Here is a 25515-nt window from a genome sequence, read left to right on the forward strand (position 1 = left end):
CTTCCATGATAAACATGCCAAGCGATTCCTAAGCTAGCTTCCCGAGAGCAAAAATACTCAAATGGAAAATCACAGCTGAGGCTCAAAATAGGGAAGAAAGACATGCCCCTGGGCTGTCTGTTAAGGAAGGCAGAGAGAATCCTGGGTGACCTGCTGGGTGAACCCCTGTGTGAGAGTGCTGTTTCTGAATGCGAATTTCTTTTTAACTGTCTGAAACAGCTCTTTGCATTCCTAAGACTTGTTTCTTTCCCTGTGTTCTCCAGTTAAGGAACCTCTCTGCCTCTGCCCTAGTCACACTAGAAGGGACCTGGGAACCAGGCTAATTCTAAAGGCACCCTGTCACCTCCAGACTTCAGACCTCTTATGAAATCTCCTTTCTGAAGTCTGCCTGTTGGGGGAAAGCTGGTAGATCTACTTGACTCAGTCCATCCGGTGGGAAAGAAGGGGAGAGATAATTGGCTAAATTTTTGGCACACGCTCTCTAACAGGCTTGGACTGATTAAGGGAACAAGAAAATCCATGATGGCTATTTCCTCCCAAGAGCAAAACCCAGTGCTGTCATCCGCATGACGATTCTCCACGGCAGGTGCCGTGTGGCGCTGTAAAGCATGTCACTCACTGCAGTGGATCTAACAGCACACTGAGAAGTCACTAGCTTCTCACATCCAGAATCGGGCTGAGTCCCCCTTGAGCTGAACGGACTGAGTGGGTTCTGCACAGACTCGGGTATTCACGGACTGCAGTCTTGTCCACGGTGGAAGCTGTCCAGTGGACTGTTCTTCAGAGTATCTCTGGAAATGGTTCTAGGGCTGTTCTTTGATCTCTGCTAGTCAGGCCACGCCCTCCCCCGGGGGGAGGGGCTTGGCATCAGGAAGCTGTAGTGAAACAGTACATGCCTACCTTCCCAGCATTGAGGACAGACAGGCCTGAACTCTATGGCCAAGGCCTGACTGGGCACAGTCTCAGGGCTCACACCACAGCAATCCAGAAAAGAACTAAGAATACCAAGCAGTGGTGCTAAAAACACAGTAAGATCACAAGTGTTGGTGACTTAGGCCTACTTATGGGCCAGGGACAGAGAGGACTCAGCAGTCTTCTGCTGTGACAATGGCTAAGGTGGCCATTCTGCATTCTACAGGCATCTGGGATGGACTAGACGATGCCACACTGCCTCCTTCATGGGCCTCTCTGTCCAGGGGAGTCTAGCCTGAACTGCCCTGAAGTTATGGCTACCTTTCCGAAAGGGGAAAGCAGGAACTAATATTCTGCGGCAGCTCTGAAGGCTCAGAACATCATTTCTCCCGTGTCCCTTTGGTCAAACAAGTGACAAGACATGTTGTATTCACACAGAAGGGACATAACCTTATGGTCATTTGTCCTTCATACCGCTAACTTCTTTTCAGTTCTCTGTATATGACTCCATCTTATAGTCCATTCTCGAGTCTCTAGATAAGGCAATCGTCTGTCTTTTCCTTTTCACAAACGTGTGTTGGAGATCTCCCCAAAATTAGTTACAAAAGCAGGCCTTTCCTTGCCCTTGAGAGTATATTTTCTCTACCCATGAATTCACAAATTTTAGTAGGCAGCCTCCATTGCATCTTCCCATTTAGTTGTTGTTTTTTTTTTTTTTTCAGAGCTATACAGTTAATGAGCATAATAAGTTCAGGACAAAATAATTCACCCGCTGATGTGTTAGACCATCATATACGAGACAAATGAAAATAAAAAAAAACTGAAAGCACATATCTAACAAAAACATAAAAGGCATAGAAAATCAGCCAAGCTTCTTACACTGAGAATGTTTCTGGATTCAAAGCCGGAAAGAAGATTGGAAGTCAGACGTGTTTGGCATCTTTGGAGATGGCCGGCAAAGAGAGAAACGCTCCCAGCACCAGAGTGAATATTATTTACTTCAACATTGTCTTTACCTCTAGCAAATCCTGGGAGAAGAGACAAGTATAGAGTACCGGTTTATGTGGGGCCTCTTCTGATTCATGCCTCTGGTTCATCTCTCTGCTGTGCTTTGTGGGAGTCATGGTACATTGCTTGCAATTAATTTCAGTGTCGCATATTAGCCATAAAGAGATATTTCAAACATTGACTTGATTTTTTTTCTCCCCCTGTGGTTTTTTGAAAGATGAAAGTGGTCCAGAGGAAAAGCAAACCGTGGAAGAAATGGAGGGGCAGAGCCAAGAAGCAGGTGGGCTCAGGTTTCTTTTGAGGAGTCTCCTAGGCCTCATCCACAGAGGTGAACAACAACTTTACTCACTGTTATTGTCTGAAAATGCTTGTGCCTTTTCAAAACCTGATTAACCCAGTGTTCCTCTCTCCAGTTCCATGTGCTCCTAAGTTGACTGTGCTCCCATACAAAGCAGTATCACTGACGCCATTTCCTTCTTGTAATAACAGATTGCCTAGTAATGCACTAAGAACGGTGGGCCGTGATCAGAAGCACAGCACCAGAGCTTGCAGGACATAGATCAGGTCAAAAGGAGCAGGCTGAGTTAGAGGAAGAAAAAAATGAAATTTCAGCTATGTGGAGAGAGCAAAGAAAAGGTTTTCTCTCCATAGTAAATAGGGTTTTAGCTCCCCTGCATTTAATTTTAAAGAGCCAAGTGTCTGGCTATCTGCATGTTGTAGATGGTGCCAGACAACCAGACCAGCATCTCACTCCCAACAGCTATAAGATAAAGAACCTTCCTAACATCACCCCTATTAAGAGAAGTCACTGTGCCTATTAATTATATTACGTTATAGATTTTACCCTGCAGATTATAAATTTAGCATTTTAAAATAATAGCTGTTATGGTTCAAAGGGGTTTGAAATCATTTCTGAGTTCTCACACACCCTCCTTACCCCATTTCTGTTCTTGGGAATGTTGTCCTTTAAGAGAATAATAGCCACAAGCATATGGGTTCCAGCCTTACTGCCAAAATAAAAGCACCCCTTTCCATCAATCTCCAAGTTATTTTCCTTATTCTACTGAGCCCTGTGGGAAGCATGGTTTAAAGGCTGAGCCCTGACTCCTGTGCCCACCACCTCCTAGTCTCAGAACCTGCACTCTCAGAATTAAACAGGCAATGTGCTCCATCTTCTGCTGAAAACCTCTGCAGTACTCTTGGGGCTGGTGTGAGGAGAGAGCTTTAGGAACTCAGACGATGGAAGTGAAGAGGGCTGATCAGAGGATGCACTGAAGCCAGGGAGGACCTTGCGTACCTGCTGCTGGGTCAGCCGGTGCTTTCCTCTGAGCAGAATGATTTTTTTTTTTGGTGCTATAATCTGTTTTGTAGGACAGCCCCCCCACCCATGACCATTGCACTGTGTTGAAGATGGGCTTGAAGATGGGGCTTACATGTGCTGGAGATGGGGCTTACATGAAAAGCTATGACTGTTTAGCAATGACATGTATGAGTCAGCTAACTGCTGGCTGCTGAGGGCCTGGTCTGACGGTTGAGGTTTTATGAGTTTTAGTCATTCAGTGTTCTGTTCCAAGCTGTCTTTATTAACGTTGATTTTCTCCTGTCACTGCACACACACACACACACATACACACACATACACACATACATACATACAAACACACACACATACAAGCACATATATACACAGTATGCACATATGAATACACATGCACATGTGTACACACATACATGCATGCATGCACACACATGCACACATACATGAACACACACACACATACACACACACATACACACACACATACACACACACACACACACACACACACACACACACACACACACACCATTGCCTATATTTTATTCATTCATCCTTTCCCTCTAAATCAGTTGGGTTCTGGTAGTTTCTTTTTGGTTTTGTGACCACCTTCTGAGAGGTGGGAGTGGAAGAGTGGAGGCTTCTCTGCCTATTGATTAGGAGAGCATTACCACTCAACATGGTTCTCTCTTAGGTGGTTTTTGTAGGCAACTGTCTTCCTCGGTGGCTCATCCAAGACAGCATGCTGACTAATGGAGATCGTCAGCAGGGTCCATGTAGAATTGTGACCAATGCTGATCTGTTCATTTTGCCCTTTAACAGTCTCCTCTGATTAGGCAACAGAACACCTGAAGATGTGGTTTTCGTTGTTAAAGCCCCTTGACCTGCTGTTAGTTTCCAAAATAAAAATATCTTGCTTTCATTTGACAGAGTTCCCAGTGCCAGTGTTGATTGCATAACTCTGCAGGTCTCTTCCACAGAATGGAAAAATGCTGTCTCAAAATAGCATAATTTATTTACAGGTTCTGACAGCTGTCACCATCAAATCAAATACAATTGCATATAGTATTTATCAAGAAATCAGTAATAAATATATATGGAGGGTTGACTGCCTCTCCAGCATTGTGTGTGCATTGCAAACATTGCATTTAATTCTAAAAACAACCTCCATAGTTCCTGGAAGCTTATAGTCTGATGGGGGAAATACTAACAATAAACAACTAAAACGGATGCAATTGCCAGAGTTCAAGTAGCTTGATGAGTAAGGAGGTGAAATTGAGGTAACCCTCAGAGGGCAACTCTAAGGAGGCCCCACTGGAGAAGTGTTGCTTGAGATGGGCTCTGAATTCGGATATGGTGAAAACCCATTCTCGACAGAGGGAACAGAACACATGGACATCAGGAAGGGGTGGGGAGAGGGGTGTGACTGGAGCAGAGCAGGCAGAGTAGAATGTGAGATCTGGTAAGAAATCATAGCCCCAGACTGTGGGCAGCAGGTGCTTTGACTGAGAATTTATTGGAACATTTTAACCATTATAATAAGTGATCTATGAATTAATAAACTCATTTTTCCCGGAAGTGAAAATGGATCAGAGAGGTAGAGTTGGAAGATGACTTCAGGCACCATGACAGAGGACTCTGGAAATAGAGACCAAAATACCGAAATGGGGCACATAAGCAACATCCTGAACAAGCTGAAAGGCTGGGTGGGGCACAATACAAAAATAGGAATCTCATGTAGGTGATAGGAGTCTAAATTTATTGTCTTGGGGGCCAACAGTACGACTTAAACTACTCCATGGAAGGCATTTTGTTGAAAGAGTTAACCGTTTAGTTTTTGCATCAATAAGTTTGAAAATCTGTGCAGACAGCCATTAGGGACATCACATTAGATAAACAAGTTCATATTAGGGGAGGTAAATACTAAAGACCAGGTTTGGGGGCACTGTGATATAAAGGATATTTAAAGCCTGAAATAAAAGAAGAGTCATGGAGAAGAATGTGCAGTTGTCAAAGGCAAAAGGAGCTGGGACATTATGGCATCTATGACCCCATCAAGAAAGGCAGAGGCAGCCGCTACAAGGATTTTAAAAGAACAGGGAGGGGCTGGGAAATGCTGTTGGGAGGTAAAGTCAGATGGACAGAAAGAAAGGAAGTTGAAAGTGATACTTCCTGAGAGGGGGGCCGAGGCAGGAAGATGGCAAGCTCAAGACCCGCTGGGGCTGTCTTGAACTTGGTAGGCAAAGGAAGGAGGCCAGCACCTTAGAGGACAGAGTTAGGAAGAGCACTGGAAAAGCACGCACGGCTTATGCAGGGCTTCGGAAGCGAAGGCACAGAAGAAGGGCGTGACAGTAATTTTTTCAGGCAGTGTTTGTCTGAGGGGAGCTGAAAATTGGGACATGCTGTTACTTAAGGGGGGGTTACCGGCCAGCGCCTTTTGTTTAAGTCAAAGGTAGTTGATGCCTAGAGAAAGAAAGTGACCCATCTAACCTCCTATGTCCCTTCCACCAGGATGTTCTGTGTTCCAACAGAGGTGCAACCTGAAAGTAACAACCATATGTAATGGACAAATGATATGCTAGAAAGAAAGAAAATGTCCTGAATTGTGTATTTTAATTCAATAGCTGAGTAACTCTAAGGAAAAAAAATGTGCATTGTTTTACCAGTTGTCTGATGACTTTAATAAGTTCCCGAATCCTAATTTTACAGTCTTAATGCTAGCTGCTAATTATCTAGCACTTTGGAGGCCAAACATGAATCAAATCCCCGTGGTTCTGATGAGACCAGTGAGGGAGATCAGCTCTGAACGGCCTTAAGTTTACTGTAAGGGGGACAGTCTTCCCTGCCCATGGTCTCCATTCTGTAACTGGGTGACATGATATCCCTGCCTATTCTGGGGTGCCTTACTTTGAGTGGTCCCCTTCTCCTGGACTGCAGTGCTGACAGCCACAGAGACAATGTCTAGCTGGACAGCCAGTGGATTGGCATCCCATAGAACTGACAAGCTCAGCAAAAGCAAACTATATAAATCACGTGCATCGAGGCACTTTGTAGAAACTTGCGTGGGAAAATGTTACCCCACGTCACGAGTCCAAACCAGTACTCAGTTCTTGGAGAATTTCGGAGAAAGCAAAATGCTACTGAGGTTGTGGGCATACTACCACCAACAAACAAGTCTTCCCCAAAACAATCTTGTAGTTCATTGGCCTCTGTCTTATGCAAAGATTTGTGCTAATGTGAAGATTCATTACTTATATTAAAAAATTCATTAGAACCCTCTGCCCCTGTAAGACCATTTGGCATGTGAAGGACACAGACACCTTCAGAGGCTAGTGGTAAGGGGACTGTAAGGAAGAAAAAGCCACGCCCTGAAGGTACTAAGCCTGAGGCAATTCTTTCTGTTTTATAGATGGGGTCAGCACCACGCCTGTGCCCAGCCCTGCTTCTGAAGACAAAGCTGAAGTCCATAAAAATGAAGGTAAGAGTCCACATGTAAATTTCATAGGTCCTTAAAAGTAAACCATGCGGGGTTTGTTTATGTGCGAAACCGATATAGCGAAAGTCTCTATTTTGAACACAAGGATTCCACCCACTCTGCTCCATGCCACACCGAGCCTCTTCAGAATTTTAATATACATTTACATGTGTTCCTCTAAAAATAATGTTCATAAAATCAAGAGCAGGCACAGAGAAAGTGTGGTTAGGGAAAAATATTTATCTGAAACTCAAGAAATGTGTCGATTCTGCTGTTTGTAACTATTCATGGGCATAAGTCTGGAAGAATGGTGTTGAGGACCACCTACCAGAGGCCCGTGGCTCAAGGGAGAAGTGTTTGAAAGGCATCCATAAAAATCAACCTGAGGTGAGGCCACATTTCCATGGACTGTCACTGAGAGAAAGTGTTGCTGGTCCAAGTAAACCAAGAAGAAACTAATAATTAGGAGAAATTTTGGCTGGTGTAGAGATAAGTGTCACAAAAGAGAAATGCAAATGCTTTCAAAAATAAAATAAAGGGGTTGGAGAGATGGTTCAGGGGTTAAGAGCATTGACTGCTCTTCCAGAGGTCCTGAGTTCAAATCCCAGCAACCATATGGTGGCTCTGTAATGAGATCTGATGACCTTTTCTGGTGTGTCTGAAGACAGTTACAGTGTACTCATATATAATAAGTAAATAAATCTTTAAAAACAATAAAGGAAAATAAAATAGGCCATTCTCTTCTCTCCTTCCTGATTATTCTTCCCATAAGAAATAATGTTTGATATCTGCCCTTAGTAGGTACGTAAACCTCATGTGACTGCTACACTAGACTATGACATTTGAACAAATGGGTGTTGACTTGGACCTTGTGTTCTTTGAGTTCATTTCCTTGGTCTGATCTGATGTGAAAACAGGCACATACTGCCACAAAGACTTGCTATTCTTTGAATCTGTTGAGTAAATCAAAATAGTCTTGGAATTTTAATACTTACTTAATGGCATATATAATTCCATGTCCCATTGCCTTTTGACTCTTGAAGATGTTGACAGCAGTTAATTGGAGTATAAATTACTGGGTTAGATGCTTGGGGCTTAATCCTAGTTCTGCTACCAGTTACTGGGCTGACATTTGACAGATCATTTGAGAAGTAAACAAATGATTTGCAAGGGAATACCCTGTAAACTTCTTTGTACTTCAGTTTTTCCTTCTGTAATGAGGATGGAAGTAATGTCTTCAGGCCAGAGCACGAACCAGTGGGGTCACAGCACTTTCTGTGGAAACATGAGGAGCTGGGTTCAGATTCCAAGCACCTAAGCCAGTGGTGGCAGCTCATGCCTGTAACCATAGCACTCAGGAGTATGGGGCAAGAAGATCAAGAGTTCAAGGCCAGCATCAGCCATACTGCAAATTTGAGGCCAGTCTGGGCTGGATGAAACTCTGTCTCAAAAACTAGAAAATAATGAAAACCAAACCAAAAACAACCCACCCCTAAATCCCAATGACCTATACACAGACACGCCTGTAATTCCAGAGCTGAGATTGAGGATCTCAGATCACAACAGATCACTAGGCTTGCTGCCTGTCAGGTTGGCTCCAGAGTAATTGAGAGACCATCTCAAGAAAATAAAGCAGAGAAATGATAGAAGAGAATGCTTGATGACATTCTCTGGTGTCTTCCATACACCTGTGCAAATACATATGACACAGATACACACACACACACACACACACACACACACACACACACACACACACAGGGATGTATATGCACACATATACATTCTCAGTAGATAATGAGTATCTACCTCATAAAATATTGCGACACATATCAGTTTTCTTGTTGTTTCTCTATCCCCCATATCAGGCTTTCCAGAAGGCAGACCAAGATAGATCATTAGGAAGTGACTTGTTTATACGGGGGGCATGGGGGGGGAGACAGAGACAGAGATAGAGACAGACAGAGACAGACAAGGACAAAAAGACAGACAGAGAGAGAGAGGGAGAAGGCTCTAGAAATCAACTCCTTTAATAGGAAAGGGAAGGACACAGAAATGGCTGAGGCTCCGGTGCACTGTCAGAAGGGATTGATCCCAGATGAGATTATTGAGATAAACCATATGGGCAAGAAGATCCTGCCATAGATTCTGGTTCTGGCTATCCTGGGAAGGGATGTGTGGTCCTTTCTATTGGGGTAAATGTAGAAGCCTGAAACGGATGTCATGTGCAGGTCCCTGGGAAGATAACTTTCTTCCCAGGGGAGCTCTGACTGGACCAACATACTGTCTAGGATACTACTGTCATCTTGAATAATTCCCCTTTTGATTATTGCTAATTTTCAAAGGATAATTTCTTTCATCCTCTATAGGTGTATGTTCAGATATCTCTTATTTCAAAGACATTTGACATATCTAAAAATGTAATTCATGTCAGAGTTTCTGAGAAACTTAGTCATTTTACAGAGAAATAGTTCGATTGTGTAAGAAAAAAGATGGTACTTATTTTTAAGCAAAAACAAAAATAAAACAAACAAATAACAGAAAAGCCAAAAGGATGTCTCAATCATGAAGCTTATCATAAAAAAAGCATCCTGAGGTTGAATGACAGAGGGTAAGAAGAAGGAGGAACAATCTAATTTTAATGCTGCACGCTGAGATTTCTTGCTGTTGAGTTGTTTAGCCTGGAGACATCACACCTTCATAAAGCACGCTGCTTGTGATATTCTTGATGCTTTTAGGATCTCACACTGTTAATTGCTCAAGCAAGGATCAATTATTTTTCAGAATACTTTTAGGAATTTTTTTTTCTTAAAATAAGACTTTTAATGGTGCGAACACCATCAAAGAATTGTCATGGATCACAAATGTATGAGACTAAATGCAAAGACTTAGGGGATTTTTACAGGAATTAAATTATTAATTTTTGTTAACTTTTTAACTTGGAAACCATGTTTGGTGATCTATGTTAGTATGTAATCTGGTTTAAATAAAGAGTAAGACATATAGGATGAGGATTTTGCCTTTATCTCCTGAAATAGCGTGCATATACGGGCACTGCTTTTTAAATGGATTATCCATTCAAACTCAGTCTATGATGCCTGCCAAGCTGTCATCAAGACTGACAGATGCACCCTTTAAAATTAAGAAAAAGAATTTTCCATTGAAATCATCCAAGAATGAGGTCAAGTTGAGGTTAAAAGGAAGTCATAAGTGTTCGGGATTCATTTCGAACCTTGTCTGTTATTAGCTTTCATGCAGAAATATCTGTCCTCGGTGACACCAGGGCTATTTCAGAACGCCACAGTCACAAGATCACTTACAGAAATGCTTGTAACACTCTCCACTGTAAGTGGCAAAATATTGTCTGCTAATCAAAGGTCTTAAAGAGCCATGTTCTCTTGAAGTTTTGGAGACCTCACTCCTAAAGGAGCATCTTCCATGGGGCTTGGAATTGCCCCTGGTCTGGAATGGCCAGGCTCTCCCTCCAGAATGATACCCATGGTATTTCCAACTTTGCTTGTCAATTGGCTGGGTTTCTATTTGTTAAGGTTCTAGTCTACACTGGAATGTAGCATCTTCTAGGATGTAGGAGTTGAAAACAAGCAAGCAAAATGAGGAGACTGTCTTTATTTTTGGAATACAAAATTGCTTTTTTTTTTAAAACCAGTTATGTGAAAGTTGAAAAAAATTGAGAAATGTTAAAACCTAAGCGTAGTCTACACTAGTGATTCTTTTTGAGTGCTGTAGACATACTTCTCACTGGGAACCAAGTCTGAGTATTCTGGCCCACTTACCCCACATAAATGTGGACTGTGTAATTACTATGATGAGACCCAACTGTCTGCTTAAAGATCACACTAGGCTGTAGTCCCTACACTGAGGAAGGCACCTACTCTCAGTGAGTCCTTATGGCTGTTGAGTGGGTGGGACTTGAGTGGAGAAAATGCAGTAGTAGGAGGAATATGCTAATGAGTGGCTCTTCCTCACTGGGTAGGTTTGAGAGCCAGGACTGAGATGAAACTAGCTTCAAGGTAAAACTAGCCTTGGGGAAAATCCATGGCATTTGATAGGCATTCTGAGATTATTCGAAAAGTTGAACTTACCTGTTGAGAAACTTTCCCTTTACTGTTATGGATGTGCCTTTTAACAGAGTTTATATTTTTATAATTTTGAAAAACAAATTCTATTTGAGTTAGCAAACATGTAAGTAATTAGATGGAGGTCCATGAAACACAGGAGTCAAATTCAGGGTTAGAGAATGCTCTTCTTGAAGAGCCGATGCTATTGTTAAATGTATAGTTGTCTCCTTAGGTCAGGAGCACTCTCTCTTCTAGCTGTCACCAAATTTCTCATGTCATTTTCACCCACTGCCAAACCATCTTACTGGGGAGAGGGTGGGGGGAAATGCTGTAGAAACACATCCAGATTCACCTGCCTTATTATTTAATCAGTACCTAATTTGAATTTGAAGGTCAACTAGACCAAATCATAGGCTCATTAATATTAAAATCAAAATCAATTAATACCCAGGTGCACACCCGAGCTATGTCCCTTTGGAACTCCATGAAAGTCACGCCAATGCTGTTCGGCATTTATGAGGTAGGATGTCACCTGAGAAAGGATTTCTAAATCCTTAATCTAGTTTCAGACCTTGTGGAGGTCACAATGACTGGAGGGGGAAAATATTGAGAAAGAAATCTGAAGGGAGATCAGCCATGGTAAGAGAGCCAAAGAGGAAAGGTGAGGTCATGTATAAGGAAGTTGAATGTAACAGTTGGTCATTCGTGGTGTCATTATCACCATTAGAGTGGACAGCCATGGCAGCTCAGAATCACTCCATTACTGCATTCCTTATCTACATTGCTGGAGAAATAAAACATTGTGCCACCTGGGAAACTGCCTTAATCTCCACCTTACTATGAACTTTCTTAGTCCTTTTCCTGCCCTTATTATCTTCCATTCCCTTCTCAGAGCTTCATCCTGATACCCGTCATAGCAGAAGTGAATCCATACCCTCCTCCAAGTCAGCACGGATATAGGGTCAGAGCTCACTCTTGGGCTGTCTGTCTTAATAAATGTTGCTGGAAGGTGGCTGCCCTCTGGTCCTCCAGTGAAGGAGAAGGAATTGGGGCAAACACAACATGTCTGTAGCTCACACCACTGCTGTATATATGCCTTCAGTTTGTGTCTCTTGTTTCTCAATAAGGAGTCTCAGACAAGGGGAAAAGAAGGTGGTGGTGGTGGGGTGACACTACGTTGAAGTGACCCCCGTAGGTGATACCTAAATGAGCTTGCAGCATTTGTCTTTGTTTATAGAAATGGCATGCATTCATTTTAGATCATTGTTCTAAACATTTAGAACATTGTTCCTATAGGACACTATGAAAGCTAAGAGCATATGATGATTTCCCCTTCAAGGACTAAATTGCAAACACTTTTTAAAAGTCTACTCTGTTGCTTCATTTAACAGTAGACCATGAATATTCTCTCGTGCCTTTAAATATGCCTCAAAGGCATCACTTTTATTGGAGGTATGATATTTTGTCATCTGGTGTCCCACCACTTACACTGCCAAAGCCCTGACATTGTATTATTCAGTTATTTGGAGTCTTCTCCATTGTAAAGAACAGAAATATGTGGCTCCTGCATGCTAGATGGTTGGTGTGTGTGTGTGTGTGTGTGTGTGTGTGTTTGTGTGTGTGTGTGTGTGTGTGTTTGTGTGTGTGTGTGTGTGTGTGTGTGTAGTATATATGATCAGTTCATAAAAATTTTCTGATCCTTTACTGATTTACTAGGGAAACAGTTAAATTATATTTATTTTTGTGTATATTTTCTTATTTTTAAAAGCAAGACATGACTAATATATAAGTGAGAAAAAGAAGAGAAAAATGTGATCTACAAATTGAATTCTCAAAAATTAACATTTGTAAAACACTAATAAATAATCCTGAGATTTTTCTCAGTATCCCCATACACATATTAAGTTTTATTTCTTAGGATATTCGACAATGCATATTTGTTTGAAATTAGTATTAGACATAAAAGTGGATCTGAAATTCCATTCATATTTTTATTCTTAAACTTCTCACACCTTTATTTCCTAACAAATTAGCCTTCTACTTGTATCCAATCTCCACTTTAATTGTTTCCTCATTCTTGTTACATTTTGAACAGACCAGAAATATTCCTTACCTCTTGTAAATATTCTGCAAAAAATGTTAATAAATAAAAAATGTTCTAATGTTTTGGACTTTTTTAGTAACTTATGTAGTTAGTTTTTAAGTGTATGTTCTTTATAGCAAATTCAAACAACGGGAAGACAATGAATAACATAAAAAATTATCCTTTTACCCTGAGATAATTAACATTTGCATCAGGGACCATTCTTTCATGTATCTCTGAATATTAAAAACACAATATCATATAGACAAAGTATACTATAAAACATATACAATATGATTTTAATGTAATTTTCTTGTTTGTTATTTATTTATTTATTATCTTCCTATTACTTTCAATGTAAAGTACAAATATATATGTGTAGGTATATGTGTGTGTATATGATATATTGTATATATACACACTAACCATCTAATCTTGGTTTCCAGTTTTCCAGGTCTAACTTCCGTCTGTATCTTGACTAATCGGGGTGGTCACTGGCATACTGTTTAGTCTCTCTATACCTCATCATCACCATATATTAAATAAAAATGACAGTGGCACCTATGTTGTATAAGACTATAAGACTAGCATTGCATCCATCTGGAAACTAAGATATTTTAACTATCATTAAATAAGTGTTTGCTAATTATAACCATTGTGTCATACTCTCCATATACTTCTGAATCTTGTTTTGGTATGAGCAGCTAACCTTCATGGAAATCGCTTTCAGTCTCTCTCTGCAGATCTAATTCATCACTTTAGAACTCAAATCACGCTCATGGTTCAGCTGTATCATAATTTATTCAGTGATTCTCCTATGATGAGCAAGCACTTTCTTTCCATTTTATTGCCATACAAACAATGTTGCAGTGGCTGCTCTTGCCCATAGATTGTCATATGCTGGTGCTTTTATTTGTATGGGAAACATTCCAGGAATGTGAACAGTGCTTTTTGGAGAATGTGTTTTAATAGACATCGCCAAAAGGCTGCCTCCGAAAGCTCTAAGAAACCATATTTCCATCAGCATTGCTGCTCTGTTCTTTCTAACCTTTTCCAGATGACTGGGTATAAAGTGGCCTGTTATAGCTGTTTTTAAGCATTAGTATTATTATCTCAACTTTGCAGGTAATAGATACAGGACATTAAAAAAAAAAAGTTTAGTCACACAAAAGGGTATAGAGCCAGAATTTGAAAACCAAGCTTGTCTGAACCAAAATCCTATCTTCTATTCTGTCCCTCAAACCCAGCTTTGGGAGCCAGGAGGGTCCTTCCTTCCTGATGGACCAAGAGGCAAGAGGTGGTGAACAGGAGGGGAAAGGGAGTAGCTATTCCAAGGAACCCAGGATCACCATTCCAAGAGCCAAGTGTTCAGAACACCGAACTGAGGCACCAGGGAGAAAGCAGTTTGCAGATAGCTAGCTGACGTGTTCCTCATTACGACCCTGACACTATATGGTGTCAAGGGTACGATGGTGTATAGCGTTCAGATACCCTCCTCACTAGGGAGACAGCCTGCTCCTTTTGAATCATAGCCAGGCTTCCTATGCCTGCAGGTGGACCACTCACTTCCCACTACTTCTCCAGTGCATCACGGGCAGAAGTCTTTGTTTGACTTGTTCAGCATTCTGGAACGCCCACTGCCAGTCCTTAGGTCAGTTGCTGTCCTACCCCTTCCCTCTCGTCCTTCCTTCTTCCTCTTTCCTTCCATTGTAGATGGAGCAAACATTTCAGTGGTACCAGTTATCAATGCACGTTTCCCTTTCTCTGCTTCTTCCCTCCTCATTACTCAATGCGGGATCATCCTGCTTCCTGTGCATTTCTTACTGAACTTACAAACCCACATTGCTCTGTCAATGTTAGTTGCATGTGGCACATGGAACCTACCTGGATCTGATCAGCCTAAGAGTAGGCTTCGGACCCCATTGTTTAGATGCTCTCTACAAAGCCCCACAACGCACAAAGTCTGTCACCAATGTAACCACGGAAAAGGAAATGATTGTGCAATGCTGGCGATGAAACTCCAAGAGTTTCTTAGAGAATTGAATTGAGAACCATACATCAGAAGAGATACTTCCTATTAACTTTACAAATATGAGTGAAAATTATCTGAATTTTTCTCCCTCAAGAGAATTAGCTGGGTGAAGAGATAAAAAGAGAATCTTCCACAGAGAGTGGGCAGTGCACAGTTACTACAATGGTGCTATCCTGAAATATTGTTACTATTATTAACGTATCTAATAGGAGAAGTTGTTTTCACCACTATCTGATTTCCAATGTAAATTTTTCCTCTCCCTCTCCCTTTCTCCCTCCCCTTCTCCTTCTCCCTCTCCCTTCCCCCCCCTCTTCCTCCCTTCCTCCCTTCTTTCCTTTCTTTTTGGTTTATACTTTTTTAAAAATCACTTTACATCCCAATCCCAGACACCCTCTCCTCCCAACCCACCCCTCTCTAAGCTCCTCTGGCAACCTTCCCCTCCTCTTCTCCTCTGATTAGGGGGAAGCAACCCACGTGTACCAATCCCCCTTGAGACATGAAGTCACTTCAGGACTAGGCACATCTTTTCCCACTGAGGCCAGATAAGGCAGCCCAGTTAGGGTAACAGAATCCACAGGCAGGCAATCAGGGCCAGTTCTGTTCCAATTGTTGGGGGACGCTCACGGTAACCAGGCAGCACATCTACCACACACGTGCAGAGGGGCTAAGTCCAACTCATGCACGCTCCTCAGTTGGTGGGAGACTCCAAGTGACCAGCCTAGTTAACACTGTTGATCCTCAACACAACATGGCAAATTACTGCCTAAGAGTGGGATCCAAGATAGAGACAATGACAGTTTAAAATATGAAGACTTCACCCTCACAAGCTCCATGAGAAGCAGTACCGGATTATGAATCTACATCTGCGATGATGAATCTTTGTGATAAAACTGTCACGGAGAGCCATTGGCTGAGGAGAGCGTCACACTTTCAGTGTTGGCCATCAAATGTTGTACCATACACATGACCATATGTGTAGGTCGTGGTTTTAAATCCAGTGGGTCACAGGAAACAATGCAAAGAGACAGAATGGAAGAGTGGCTGAAAACAGTTATATAGTTCATGGGAGACAGGGCAAATAAGAGAGTCTGAGATGAGATTGAAATCAAATAATGTATCATTTAACATATCGAAAAATGTATCACATACTTATATGAAGTTCTCAAAAAAGAAGCTAAAGGGTAAAAAACAAAATGATTCTCAATATTTTAAAACTATAAAGCCTTAAAGTTAGAGCCATAGAACATTTCCACTCACCTTGATCAGACTACAGTAGAGTAAAGGGCCCATGATGCCCTCACTGTGTATACGGCCATGAAATAACGTGTGAATTTTTTTAAAACAAGAAGGTTAGGCCATCAGTTCTGAAGTGATGCAAATGTGTGCCCGCCTGCTTCTTCCATACTTGGTTTAGAACCCGTTCTTTCCTGCCTGTGGCTATTTTTGATATTTCACTGGAGACGGGGAGACCAGTTTATTGTGTTTATTTTTAGGCTTCACTCTCCTTCATTTAGGTGGCTAAGTAAAGAGGTTGTAGGACATGAAGGAGAGGGTCCTACTAATTAAAGGCACAGCATGTAGGACACCAGGAGGGTCCTAGTTAAACATATAAGGACTTCAAGTCATTTCTCACTAAGTTCAAGAATTCATCCACAGAGTAGAGAGGACTAGCCTCGTAGATTTGTCTTGTCAGTGCCTATGTCTGATCCCTTGAAGCTGTGGCGTTCTACTGACATTACTTGGTGCTTCAGTAAAGATTGGTTTAGGGCAGTCAATGTGCTGAGTAGCATTTGCCAGGTCTTCAAACAATGTCTGGTCTTGATGGGAGGCACCCAGCCTCCTCTTATTAGGGTAGAGAAATGCAAAAGGTAACTCCAAGCCAGACACATTTCTGTCTGTTTTCAGACTAAGCTGCTGTTATACCCTAAAGGAGAATAAAGTAGACATGTTTAAAGTTTTTTTTTTTTAAATTTTAGTTGGCACATAATAATTATAAGTAGTGATGGTTCACAGCATTTGAGTACATGTATATATTGCATAATTATATGACCACAAACAAAATAACCATTTTCTTCTTTTGCTGTCCTGGTTTTTATGGTGCTGAGCCTCCCACCTTGTGTCCTAGCACTTGTGTACCGTGTGAGTGTGCACCTTTGCACCACAGTTCCTAGGAGAGATGGGTTCCTAGTTAAATACAGAGCATCAGTTCATTTAGGTACGTCTGTTTGCCTGTGAAATATTCTTTAGAGTAGTCCTCACACATGATTCCTTATTGAATTCAAACATTGATGTGTGAGTAAAAAATCAATACTGTACTGACAGTGTGTTGTAGGAGGTTCTAGAGTTCATTAAGACAGAAACCCTAAATTCCGACTGGTGGTGAATTTATACACACTACTTACTATGGGTAAGACTGGTTATTTAAATTTAATTCATGATGGAGCTTTTCTAATATGCTTTTCAAAAGTTTTGGTTATATATATTTAAAATATTTTACCTTTCAGAAAACATAATTATATACTATTATGCCAAAAGTATGCTTATTTAATATTCAATAATTACTATATGAAATTAATATAACATATTAATTATATAATATATGAAACCAATCTAATAACATTAAATTTATTATCACTTACTATTTTCTCTACTAATTATAGTTGTTATAATATAGTAGTTAACTCAGCTATGTACTCTCTTGGATCATATTCTAAAGACATAGGGAGTAATATTTGAAACAAAATCCATCCTACACTAGAATATAAAAATTATGAATAGAGCTAGAATGTGTCTGTCTAGCACAATGGTTTGATTCTAAATTTAAGTTCAAATGAATCTCGATTTATATAAAAAACTTTGTGATTATTTTCCAATTTAGTGACCTAAGTTTTAAATTCTTTAGACAGAATCTTGCAGACTTTAGGAATTGCAATTTACTTGGGATTGAGATCACAGTATCTGTGTGACCTTGGTGACTATCTTAACTTGATTCTCAATTTTTTGCATGTAAAATATAAATTAAAAAAACCTTATATAGCACAGATTTAACCAGCAAAGGATCAAAAATACTTGGGAAAAATTGCATCTGGACTAAACATGTACAGATTTTCCTGTGCCATTTTTTTTCTAAGTAATACAGTATGACAGCTCTGTACATAGATAGGATTTGAAGTAAATGATGTGTTTACACTCTATGCTAATGCTGCACTATTTTATATAAAGGACTTGACCATTCACAGATTGTGAAGCCTACATGGAAACTGTCCTTTTACAGGTGCTGAGGAATGACGTCACCACTACTGAGATGATATGATGATATTATAAATATTAGTACCAGGCAGCACAAAAGACCACGATAGGACTAAGGAATCTAAGATTTATCTGCCCACAAAATAAAGTACATAAAGGCATTTTTGTCTTCAAATTAAGATCATATCTCTCATATTAAAAAATGCTCGACTCCTTAAAGTATACTTTTTGCTTTCCTTGGAGTCTAGTCTAATCTTATCTCACTTATCACTTTCTTGTTAATTGGTGTGAGAATTATACTTGAAAGAACTCCTTAGAACAGTCCTAGGGAAAGGCTGTGCTCTTAGCTAACCTGGATGATACAGAGTATCTGCTAATGATATCAGTCTGTTTTTCTGTGAAATACACCACAAAGGAGCTCTGAGAGTCTTCAACATTGCACTTATTAAATTCAAACATTGTACATATTGAATTCAACCATTTTAGGGTTTGAATTAAAAATTAAATCTGTACTTAAAGGATGTTTGAGGAGGTTCTAATGTTAATTTTTGAGACTGTGCATTTTTCTAGGCACCTATGGTAGAACTCTGCTAAAAACCTGACATTTCTTAAGGAGACACACGAGACACAGGTTATGTTTTGATTGGATAAAGACATCAGTCAATATTTATGTAAATGTATGCATATATATACATATATTCTTTATGTGCTTATATATTTGTTAAATTCAGGGGCCGCATGGCAGTGGTCTTGTTTAGGTATCCTCACACCTAAAAGATTATAGCATCCTTGAAGATGTTGGTAGATGCTCCTGGTAAGAGAGTTGATTAGAACCTCTGGAAACTACAAAGTTAAGCAGTTTCAATGACAATGACACTGAATTTCTCAAAATGCTGAGCATGTACCATGAATTGGGAAGCTCAGAGAAAATTAAGTATGTACCATTTGCTATGTTAATTAATCAAATTCAGTCATTAAATATTTTAGTTATTCTTTATTACTTTTATGGCAGAACATGATCTTTGAGCATCCCAAAACATTGTTGGTAAGCAATCCATAAAAAGCTGAGAGCATAGCTTAAAGGTTGTATTTCATGATGTCATACTGTTACCATGCAAAACAAGCAAAGGTAAAAATTACTTTTGAAAAATGGGGTCTTGAATTTATCCTCATTCAGTGGATCTGGGCAACAATTCACAGAAGTTTCAGGAAGAGATTTTCCTGCTTCTAGCTCTCAATAATAGATGTATGCAGAGCAGAAATGTGTTGCTGTCTCCTAATAATGTCTGGTCCCCCCCCCCCCGCACCCCGTCATGTTTTTGTTTCATTGGTAGTGTGCATGGGTGCAGTGTGGATGTGTGGCCTTCTAGAGACATGAGGTTGGTGTCAGGTGTCTTTCTCCAATACGTTTCACCTTTATTTTTTGAGGTAGGGTTTCTTACTGAACCAAAAGGTCATCAGTTTGCCTAGGCTGGCTGGCTAGTGAGCTTCAGGGATATACCTTTCTCCCCTCCACTGGTGGTAAGAGCACCGTCCCAGGCTTTTTATGTGTATTCTTGGGAAGCAAATTCAAGGGCTTGTGCTTTCAAGGCAGGCACTTTACCGACTGTGCCATCTCCCCAGCCCAGGTCTCTCTGTTTCATTGTGACATTTGTTAGCACTTATTTATAGGGTGCTGTATGATAATTTAATACACATACATAATACTAATAATCAAATCCTGTAGCAAGCTCTTCCATTTCCTTATTCCTCTACCATTAATCATCACTGTTTGTTGGCCACTTTAATGCTCTCCTAATGATTTTGAATACATCATAGATCATTATAACCAAATGTTACCATGCTATGAACCCCAAAATAATTCCTCCTGTGTTTCACTGGTGTCTTCTTCTGGCTTTTTCTTTTCTTTCTCTCTCTGGTTCTCTGGGTCTGGGAATATCATTCTTCAAGCTTATTTTCTGAGATCAATCCTTAGTGAAATACTTTAAAACCAATTACAAGGACAAAAATTCTTAATATCCATTGACGGCAGTTAATAGTAAATTTGTCTTCCTGTCTCATTGGTCATGAGTCAAAGTGAAGTGGGAAAGCAAAGTGCCTGGTTTTCCTCAGGTGGGAGAGACAGAAGGGGCAGTGAAAGTCCTATAAAGCACACACACACACACACACACACACACACACACACACACACGCGCGTGTATGTGTATATTCACACACATGCATGCTCCAAATAATATACAGATCTTGTTTTGTTGTCTTGAGTCTTGAGACCTTTGTTTTATATGAGGAAAGGCATCTTGACCTATGGTTTATCATTCTCAGAAAAATTAAAACAAAAGTCTAGAAGCAGGCAGCTCCTTATACCACTTCAGTTTTCTTACACACCCGTGATGTTCTCCTTGGCAACCACATCCTTCCTTGTCATGCTGTGAAACAGAATCAGTTACTCCTCTCCAAGCATGTCTGCATTCTAGACACATAAGAAGACAGATACATCTGTCAGTCTTGACTTCACTCTAGTTACTGAAGATAACTCCAAGCTCCAGGTCCTGACTTTGTAACTTCTGCTGTCTGGACCTTCCTTCCAAACAGAAGTACTAGTATATACTTGTCTGGAGAAGTTGAATGTACAATGTTATTATCTAACAGAGATGTTTATTGGGGGCAGAAGGAGGACCAGCAGATCAACCTAGGAGTATGGCTGGAGTTATTGCTTCAACTATAAATCTTCTAAACATTCTGTGTCCGTGGTAGACTTTACAAATCTTCTCCAGAGCAACCCCAAAGATGGAGCTAACAAAAGTCACCAATGTTATTCTCTGTACAAAGTCACCTTAATTTACAAATAAACTCTTCCATTTACACTAAGGCATTTCTCTTCTCTCTATAGACTACTTCTAACCTCTTTTCATGAAGCAGAAAAAAATGAAGACATCTGCTTGTGGTGCATATGGTAACCATATGTCCTGGGTTTTTTTAGTGTGGTTCTAACTGAAAAGATTCTATCTATCTTCTTATCAGATCACATAACATGATTCCTAAAAGGAGAAAAAATAGCTTCCTCCTAAGTAGAGGGTACCATTCTGTAGGAAACCATATTTTAATGTTGTCACACAAACATTTTGCTAGGTTTGCAGGAGAAAAATAAATAAAGGCAGTGTTTAAAAAAATATAATTGCATTACTTTCCCTTACCCTCACAATGTCTATGCTGTCACACCAGGCTAGCTCCAAACTTTATTTTGAAGTTCCGCTGCAGGAATAAAACGACTGCATCCTTTTCAGTAAACTTGGGTTATAGGAAGCCAAAAGTCCCTCCAAACAGCATCTTACTTAGTGCTTTCAGTAACTCTTTAAGGTAGAATATGGACTGGTCAATGTCAGTGGCTATCACACAAAATCCAGAAAAAGAATATTTTTGAATACAACTAAAATCCATGATGAAAGGACATGCTATTCAGAGATTCAAAGTAATTGAGGCCCAAGATTCTTAACCAGTGGTCTCCAAAACTATCTTGAGTCTTGACAGACACCCATTCAGCACTGGGAGAAGAGGCTTTTATAGGCAGGCTTGAGAGTAGGACATGTTGTATGTACACCTTTCCCATCAGCCAGGATTTGGTCATGTGAGACATACGGACCTTATAAGTGGCCCGAGAGTTTCTGAGTCTCCAAGTGCTTCTGCCTTCCTGAGGGGGGTACAAGAAGAGGCATGAGCTTGGTGAACACGAATCTGATATGTCTCAGAGCTGAGCAGTAATATTGTTTTGCTGTAATACAAATGAGGCAGGCAGTGCTTGAGTAGGGTGGGAGTGACACAGAGCCACATTTATCTTGAAGGCTAAAGAATAGACTGAAAAGAGATTAAGAAAAAAATAAAGCTAATTTTGTTCCAGTGGCGATTTCCTTTTCTTTTTCATTGATCCGCCCTGAATTAAGAAATGCACATAGACACTCCTTCCTCTTCCTTTTTCCCTTCTTCCTCTCCTCTAGGTCTGTGACCCCTATCACCAAACAGTATGTTTAGACTTTTGCCTGCTCTGGGTTTAGAGCAGGACCCACTCTTCCCTGTTATTGTGTTTTCATTATTTGCATTATTTCCTTGTCCCAAAATTACATACCAGTCACCCCCTCAGCAGTGACACACGTGACAGAGGCTCACGCTCTTTATCATATATGCTAATAAATGAACGTTGGACAAAACTGAAGCCACACCAAGCTCTGGTGCACGGTTTCTGCTCACTATGCGACATATGTCATGGTATGCTGTCATGAGTAGTTTCACATATTAACATGTTGAACAAACAGTTATTTTCAGCAAGTCTACAGAAAGTGTGTAGATTTGAATCCTGTTTAAATCAGGTAACTGCATAGTTCAAGGCTCATGGTGACTCTTTTCTTATTTCAAAAAAATAATAATAATGTGACAGTTCCTAAGGCCTGATGCTACTGCCGATCAGTAAGCAGTCATAGCACACTCCTTGAATTTCTTCAATATCCTCAATCTTCTCTTGAAGACAATGTGAGCGCCAACTGATAACGTGTTCATTGTCTAGGCCATGTGTTTCCAGCTGTGAGACATATTTTCCAAAGCATTGAAAATAAAGACTTACACAGATTTGCAAATGTAGCAAGGAGATTTTATTTAACAGTAAATAAAACAAGATAGTGCTGGTACATCCCTTTAATCACAGCACTTGGGTGGCAGAGGCAGGTAGATCTCTGTGACTTCCAGGCCAGCCTGGTCTACAGAGTAAATTCCAGGACAGTAGGGCTATACAGAGAAACCCTGCCTTAAAAAACAACAACAATGAAACAAAAACAAACAAATAAAGTAAATCCAAAAGCCCAGATCACAAAGAGATGCATTACAAGGAACAGTAGGTCCTGTATCACGTTATAACTCTCACTGCTCTTTTGGGGCTATCTTGTTCTTTAACAACCTTCCCCAAATATAACTACGAGTTTCTAGGTCTTACGTTTTGTTTTAGTTTGGATTTTGATTGTTGGCTTGCATTTTTGTGTACAAAATAATGGTTCATATAATCCAGGCTGGTCTTGAACTTGATATGCAACTCTGGATGACCTTGAATTTCTGATCCTTCTGCCTTTACCTCTCTAGTTCTGTAATTGGAGGCATGTGGCACCACACTTAGTTTATGTAGTTTTAGGTATGCAATCCAGGTCTTAAAGCATGCTGATTAAGCAAAGACTCTACCACCTGAACCACATCCTTATCCCCTGTTTTGTGGTTTGGGGTATAGAATGAACAATGTGTTTTGCTGGGAATCGAACTCAGGACCCTGTGTGTATTAAACAGTCATTATACAGCTACGCCTCTAATCTCCACCATCAGAATAATTCAAGTTTTATCAGGAGAAAGACAGCATTTGTGTTGACTCTCAATTGATCCTTAGTGATTAGTGCACAATCTGCCCTGCAAAAAGCTACCAATTAAAATTTGTTGGTGTATGTTACAGCCACCAACCAATACATTTTTATTTGGCCTTAACATTTAGTAAGATGTAATGTAATTTAAAAAAAGTTCTTGCCCTTCAAGAACTTTACAGTCTAGATGGAAAGATAGAGGAGCAATGTGAGAAATACCAAATAACAACACTATCATCAGCTAGTAATTATGTAGGCTTCGTTGTAAAGCAGTTTCCAGTCTAAAAACGGGATGTGCTTCAATAATTTCATCCTCTGCTCTCATCTAACTACAATTATTCGACCAGTTTAAAATAAGAAAGATGAACTGTGGAACAAGAGTGTCCTTAGTTGGAGAGTCCATAGCTAGGAGCTAAACTGGGTCAGACCAGCCACAGCATGGTAAGCGCTGGGAATGGAACATACTGAAACTTACCAAAACAGATATTGTGGAGGATGGCTGGCCTCAGGTTAGCTCTAATGTAACTAGAAAAAGAGAGTCAGGAGCTAGAATCAAAAAGGTGCATACAGAAGCTATTCCATCTGTAAGAAGGACACTTACAAACAGACGAAAGTAGGACACCAAAGACCTATTTTAGATAAAATGAACAATGGGTACAGTGGACAAGCTTCCTTGACCTAAATGACAAACCCATCATCCAGTCACTCATCTGCTGAGATAAGTGCTGTGTCTGTGGAGGACTGAGAATACCAAACTAGGATATTTGGGTCAAGACAACACAAAGCAAACATTTTCTGCCATCAGATAACATTTGTATATCAAGAGTTCAGTGTGCCCAGGGAAGCTCTCTGATTGTACTTAAGTACACATATCTTCACAATATCTCTGTTACCTTTGCCTAGACTGCTCTATAAGCCAAAGTATATTTTCTAGTTTCTTAGAGACAATTGCTGACTGAGCTACAGTTTCCCACCCCTTATACTGTTTAGTTGTGGTTTGTCCCCCCTTCTTACACTCAACTTGGCTGCATCCCTCCAATGTCCTCCAAACTTTGGATGAGTCACAAGCAACAATGCGTTTGTTTCATTGCCCCTAGTTGACTCCAGGAGAATATTTCCATGAGATCTTCACTTTCAAGCTCTCCAATGAAAAAATAATTGCCATGAAAACTAAAAGAAAGACAAGGTGAAAACTTGGGGAAATATAGATGAAGCTTCTCTCTACCCTATCCCCAGGAGAATAGACTTCAGCTTCATGTACTGATGCAGCCCAAATCCCATGACCTTACTTTTCTATAACATACAGCCCTAAATGTTTTGTTGGTTCTGTTTATACAATAGTGCTTAAGCAGTAATGATAAAGAAAAATAATAAAGTACATAATCACAAATGTGTTTGAGGGTTATTCAATCTGTACATGGTTGACTTAGGATAGGTAGACTTCTCATTTTTCCCATTAGTATTAGAACATTACAACTGACTCTGTTGTAGGGTTCCTTGACCTAGTGCAGTAGGCAAGTCTATTTTTTCCCTCTATTTTTGTGACTTGAGAATTTCATATGTGTGTTTTGATCAAATCCATCTTAATATCCTATTCCACCATCTTTCTCTCCAAATTTCATGTGTTTTTTTTTTCTTCTTTTAAACCTAATGAGTTCACTTAGTGGTGTCTTTATGTCCTAAGGGGTCTTAGTTTGGAATTCCATTGCTGTTGAACACTATGAAAAAGACAATATTTAATTGGGGCTGGCTTATAGGTTCAGAGGTTCAATCCATTATTATCATGGTGGTAATTATGGCAGCATCCAGGCAGGACTGGGGCTGGAGAAACCAAAAGTTCTACCTCTTGATACAAAGGTACTGAGAAGACTATCTTCCAGGCAACTAGGAGGATGGTCTCAAAGCCCATGCCAACAATAAAACATTTCTTTCAACAATGACATACCTACTCCAACAAGGCCACACCTCCTCA

The 25515-nt window shown here is 40.2% G+C and overlaps 1 protein-coding gene across 11 annotated transcripts in view; it reads left to right on the plus strand.

Annotated features, from left to right (window-relative positions):
* Nucleotides 1-25515, plus strand: part of MACROD2 (mono-ADP ribosylhydrolase 2) — a gene marked incomplete at its 3' end in the record, with an annotated part of 1819824 nt that overhangs the window by 1698578 nt on the left and 95731 nt on the right. For 6 of the 11 annotated variants that reach the window (XM_080931763.1, XM_080931769.1, XM_080931766.1 and 3 more), the window contains 2 exons: nucleotides 2138-2248; nucleotides 6648-6716. In XM_080931763.1, coding sequence (XP_080787889.1) covers nucleotides 2138-2248; nucleotides 6648-6716 — 180 coding nt within the window. The remainder of the gene's footprint in view (nucleotides 1-2137; nucleotides 2249-6647; nucleotides 6717-25515) is intronic. The other 5 variants (XM_080931767.1, XM_080931768.1, XM_080931773.1 and 2 more) reach the window with 1 other exon arrangement.

Source organism: Micromys minutus (genome assembly GCF_963924665.1).
Source record: "Micromys minutus genome assembly, chromosome: 17".
NCBI lineage: Eukaryota > Metazoa > Chordata > Mammalia > Rodentia > Muridae > Micromys > Micromys minutus.